The 6,200-nt window shown below is 36.0% G+C and overlaps 1 protein-coding gene across 1 annotated transcript; it reads right to left on the bottom strand.

Moving 5' to 3' along the window:
• Nucleotides 1-5,454: 5,454 nt before the first annotated feature.
• On the bottom strand, nucleotides 5,455-5,916 carry LOC145824319 (protein FAR-RED ELONGATED HYPOCOTYL 3-like). Its single transcript, XM_082923958.1, has one exon. It carries the CDS (start codon nucleotides 5,914-5,916, stop codon nucleotides 5,455-5,457), a length of 462 nt encoding a protein of 153 aa, XP_082780084.1.
• Between the last annotated feature and the right edge of the window lie 284 nt (nucleotides 5,917-6,200).

Below are 6,200 nucleotides of genomic sequence, written 5' to 3'. Positions count from 1 at the left end.
CTCCAAATTTGAATGTCTTGTTAAAAACGCTTTAAGCAGTTTTTATGAAGATAGGGGCCAAGCTACCTTGGCCCTAAATATCATTTTTGATTTATTTACATGAATGTGGTACATTATAGTCCTGTGTCATTGAAATACATTTATAGATGATGTGTTTTGGGAAATTCTATTTCCACATACCTAATTAACTCAAGGTAAATATTTTCTCAATACACACATCTATTAATTTGATTATTAACTAATTTTTTCAATCCACATCCTTAAAATTATAATTACATCTATCACTCATAACCATGGTACACACACCACTTTACCCTCAAATCCACACTTTTATTGACCCTACTTCACATTTCTAGTTCCACCCACAAAAGTGAAGACCAAAGTCAGTGAAGTTCAAATAGAGAAAAATAAAATAAAAATAAAAATAGAGCCGGTGAACTTTCCTCACCTCCATTGAAGACCTTCATTGAACCTCCACTAAAAACCATTGAAAACCCTTGTTTAAGGTAAGAAATCTTTCCATTTTATTATTATATTTATCATTTTGTTATTTCATTTACCATTTTCGGATATCTCTGCACTCCATTGGCATAAAACCATCGATTTTTCCTTTGTGATTTACGATTTGGAGCTCTCGGCACTGGTTGTCCAAATTTGCTTGTTTAATTCAGAACTTAATCATTGAATAAGGTGTATTATTTCGACCAATTAGATCTGAAAACAATACAAACTTTTGAAGTTTGTTTGCCGAATCTGATACGTTATTTTGGTTATGTAGTTCTGAAGTAATGCAATACTTTCACCATTTGATTTCTGAAATTTTTGTGTTTCTTTGGCATTGAAGTTCTGAATTTTATATATATATATATATATATATATATATTTATGATATATAAATTTACACCAAGTTACATAGGCCACCAAGATTGGTTTTACTGTAGGTTCTTTTCCAACAATTTTATTTTATGGGTATGTTTAGGTTTTTTTTTTTTTTTTTTTTTTTTTTTTGCGAAATTCAATGCATAATAATAGAAACAAAAATCTGTGCAGTATTGGTATTTTCACATTATATTGTTAGCTTAGGTAGTTATTATTCCTATATTGGTTGATGACTATAATTTGACTATTTGATTTTATATTTGTTAGTGTTTTCACTATAAATGCTATATTGGGTTGATGAGAACAACTTTCCTTATGTAGATGGATGCTGGTCCCAATCAACGTCGGTTAGTAACAGCTCTGAACAGAAGACTCCGTGAATTAGAGAATGTTGGACGTGGACGTGGACGTGGACGTGGGCATGCTCAAGTGCATGATGATGACATGCACATTGCCATGGATGATGATCCTATACATGATGCACCAGTTATGGATGATGACCCTACTAGTGATGATGCTGACATTGTTGATGAAGATATCCTTACTCAGCCATTTCCAGGAGAGCTAACTAATCCATCAATCCTTAAAAGTTTTAAAAGTCATGTTGCTACAGTTATTTGGAATGGTGCTGATGAAAGGGAGGCCTTGAAGTGTCATAGTCACTCGTCTAAGATTCGTTCGTGGCTGTGATAGGAACAAGGAAACAACGCTACATTTCTAAAATTGTGGAGATGTCAGGACTTGCACACTTAGGTCGTTGCGCATACCGCTTTGTCAACAAAATTGTAGTGTCTAGTTTTGTTGAGAGATGGCAACTGGAGACAAACACCTTCTATTTGACTGTTGAAGAGATAACTATCACATTAGACGATGTTGCCACTATCCTAGGGCTTCCCATTGTAGACAAATCTATTAGTGTTCTTAAGTTGTCAGAAAGGCAAGCCATTGCATTAGTAGTTAATACATTGGAAATTGATGAGCAAAAGGTCAGACATGAGATGTCTAGTGTTGGTTCAGTGAGGCTTGAGTAGTTGAGGGCACACTTTCATAATGTCACAGACAATGATTCAATGGAAAGAATTGCATGTGCAGGTAGAGCATACTTGCTATTTTTGTTGGGTTGTACACTTTTCAATGACAAGACTGGTATTAGGGTCCCTGTTGTTTATTTGAGTTTGTTGTCCGATTTGACGACTGTATCTTCATATGCTTGGAGTGCTGCTGCATTGGCATACTTATATAGACAAATGGGGTACGCTAGCAGGTCTGGCATGAAACAAATAGCCGATTACATGACACTCCTTGAGGGATGGATTTATGAACACTTTCGCGGATTCCGACCACACTTGAATATGAATTACACTCGCGACATGCCACATGTTTATTGTTGGACTTCTCGGAGAGAGTCTAGTGAAGAAACACAGTTGCAGGCTTTTCGACAGGAGCTTGATAGGTTAGGTGTACATGATGTAAGTTAAAAAGTCCTTTAAAATTTGAAACTCTATATCATACAAAATTTACAGTTGTCATGTCTTACAGTTGTTATTGTTTGTAGGTTATTTGGGACCCATACCAGAATTGCAGAGATGTCCATCCATGTCACCTAGTTACATTCTACTACGGTTGTTTAAAGTGTTTGGAAGTAGTTGAACCATATCACCCTGATAGAGTTTTAAGACAGTTTGGTAGAGTGCAGACAATTCTTAATCCGCTACTTGGCCTTATGTGAACTTCTCGAGTAGCCACAGCTCCACGCTACAATGTTATGTATGCATACATAGATATCATTTAGGAGACATGAGACAACCATGTGTTATCTGATCGGAGGAGGAGTACATCGGTACGGCAACCTTGGGATTGTGTTCCTGGTTACATGGATTGGTACCAAACCATTACCCATATGCATGTTCAAAACCCAGCGCGTCGTTCTCAGGTGAACCCGAATATTCATCATTATCAGTATCCTAGCCAAGACGCACAGGTATCCTTTTTTTCATTTACATTACAAATTATTTATGTAAACTATTATAGGTTTGTATATTATGTTGTATTTGTTCTCGTAATGCAACGTATGTCACAAATATATCAGATTACTCATTTTTTCGTTGAGGCTGGCTATGAGGACATTGATCAACATCCTGATAGGCTTTATTACATAATTGATGCAATTGAACAACATTTTCAAGATCAGCACATTAGTGAAGCTGCACCCAACACATCCGCTTAGGGTCAATCTGCACCCAGCTCTTCCACTGCACATCGTTTTGAAGCACATTACACTTACCGGTCACGTAGTTGATAGTAGTTCATAATGTTAGCACAAGTAGTTTGTGATGGTGTTGGTGGATGTATAAGGAGACAAATATTATTATTATCTTTGGATTATGTACTTCTTGGATCATGTATAAGGAGACATGTATTTTGTGATGATGTGGATGGATTGAACTACTAGTTAATATTACTATTTCTTCTTAGATACTTGTTGGTTAATATGAATAATCTTTAACATTAGTTGCACTTAGTTAATATTATTTCATTACATTTTGTGTTTAGACAATGTAAAAATAATATGACATCCATTCCATAAATAAGAGAACTATAACTCATATGATATTCTATTTAAAAAAATGACCATTACAAAATCCAATGGCAAAATGATATCCATCTCGTTACTCCATGCTAGTAAATCATAAAAACTAATGTCTTAAACCTCTCATGACTACTCTCTAATATATCAATCTATGTTAACTACATTAAATATCTCTCAAGTAGCTACATTAGGTCCTATGTTGTCTTTGAATTTTTGAATGCAGCTAACATATGCATTCTCTCATTCTGATGCACAAGGGTGATGGTGAACTCGCCAAAGCACAGCAATGTGAGGAACTGGATGACTGGCCTCCAAAAATACCTGCCTATACATCCAAAAAATTACATATCTTTACCAATTCCATCAAATTTGTAATTACACAAATATTAAACAACAATGTTAGGTTAATTTCATAACATATACCTGCACAAAATGATTTTCATTAACAAATTCCATGGTAATCTCGTGACGATTAGCTAGTGTTACTAGCGGTGATATCAAAGGTAAGAAAGTGAGACACTGTTGCAATGACAAGTGGCAGAAAACTACATTATAAAATGATGCAATAAGATGCCCCATGTCAAGCATAGTCATCCAATGATCAAAGCCTGGGCTATCTTCAAAATATGAAAGGATGTGTGTTAGCTCCTCAACCCTCTCATGTGACTTGTATAGTATGACGTATTCATCTCTGTGGTTATTCAATTCAAGCAGTAGATCATGCCTAACTCACACTTAGTCATTCTCTCCAAGACCAAGTAAACCCGCAATAGCTTTAAAACCACAATTTCCATCACCATCTACATCCTTCATCAACTTTATGAATGGTTTTAACATAAGCGGGAAGTCACTAGCATATACACTCGGTAAACTTGTTCTTGTACAATATGTCTTTGTCTTCACATTCCGCTTCTTCTCATACACTTTCAAAGCTCTCTTTTTCTTCGACTGACTAGACGCTAATTTGCTCTGGCTATCATGGCCATCGCCAACAAACTCAAATGCGCATGGGTCACGACGACAAGATATATCAATTTTCTTATGTCCTTAATGTGGATTAGGCTTTACACCAGGCTCAGTAAGAAAAGTGCTCGCTGTATTTGCAATTTCCCTCAACTTCTTCAACATATCCAATTGCGTGGCAATATCAGACTCATTAAACCACTTTAAAATCATCTCAAGTTCTAGGATACAAGTCAATTCCAATTTCTCAAGCTTTGGATTATGCACACATATAGTAAGTCACGTCCAATGTACATGTATGCTACTGAGTGGAATAGGACAGCCTTGTCTGATGTAATCTGCAATCTCATGAGCACAAAGCATGCGTGCACCTAAGAACACATCCACATGCTACAACATCAATTCCAACTGAATGTGCTCTCTTACTCTCTGCTAACATGTACTCCAATGCACAAATAGACACATGAAGCTCTCGAAATTGAGAATGTTTGAATTGACATTGCACGATAGTCAAACTCTTCTCAAATGATGCTTTTACTTGAATGTGCTGCAACTCAAGTAGACAATGTATTTTTTCAATTGAAATCTCAAATGTCGTTTGACTTGAACCTAATTGCCTCTTTAATCTAGCATGAGCACTCTCAGCCCTGTTCATGTAGGTGTAAACAAAAAATAGTTAAGCATAATAATTAAAAATAACAATATGCTTTATAAGAAATTAAAAAAAAAAAAAACATATATTACCAATTGGTTGTAACATTGCCAAAATGCATACACATGTCTATATGTACAGCAATGAATTTTTCTCTATACGGATTCAACCAACTCACAGTGACATACTTGATTGCAGCCAAATAGTTGCTGAAATCCTTATGCAATATTGCAAGGTGATCATTGTATTCCTCTTCAGTCGATGACAATACCAAATAGTTCCATGCAGTGTTGAACTTCTTCTATTTTTCTTTTGTCTCAAACATTTTCTTGCATTTCGCAAATACATTCTTATTAATATGCCAACGACATTACAAATGTTGAGTATTCGGAAAGGTGTTGTCAATGGCATTCATCAAAGCAAGCTCTCTGTCTGTGACAGTGACTTCAGGTAAAATACTGTTGTCCATAAAATCACACAATGTTTGTAACGTCCATGCATAATTATCAACCCGCTCAGTTTGCAAGTATGCGAAAGCCACGGAGAATGTCATATGAGTTGATGTCACTCCCATAATTTCAAGAAGAGGAAGCCAATAGCTATTCGTCTTATATGTGCAATCCATAATCAACACACGAGGGAATGTACGAAACAAATCCAAACTCAGTGGATGTGTCCAAAACAAGTTTGTGACAGTCATAGAGCCTTCCTCACATCGATGACACTCAATGTACTTATGTTTCGCTAATTCACCCAGCAGTTGTTGCATCTGGGATTTACCAGCTTTCTGTACAACCCTACATCGATGTCGTACATTGTAAATTGTCTTCATTGTGCTCATATTAAGGCCATCCCTCTATTTGAGTGTAATGAGTATCTCTTTTGATCTTACTAGACTCTTTGACATATCTACTAACAGTGACTTTTCGTTAGCTGACAATCTCCCTACATATGAATGTCCTTGGAGATGCCCCACAACTGGATGATTATGCAATCCGCAAACTACATCCAATGTCTATTCATTGTTTCTTTTCAACTTGTATGCCCTCAAATCAAATGGACATTCGCACTTTTTTGTACCAGTTTGTCTCAGTAAGTCTTTCGAGCAATCTTCAA

Source organism: Camellia sinensis, chromosome 4, assembly GCF_055761805.1.
Source record: "Camellia sinensis isolate YWXY chromosome 4, ASM5576180v1, whole genome shotgun sequence".
NCBI lineage: Eukaryota > Viridiplantae > Streptophyta > Magnoliopsida > Ericales > Theaceae > Camellia > Camellia sinensis.
This window is presented reverse-complemented; position numbering and strand designations above follow the sequence as displayed.

Coding starts and splice junctions, on each gene's coding strand:
- LOC145824319 (XM_082923958.1), bottom strand. CDS start 5,916: ATGAAGACAATTTACAATGTACGACATCGATGTAGGGTTGTACAGAAA.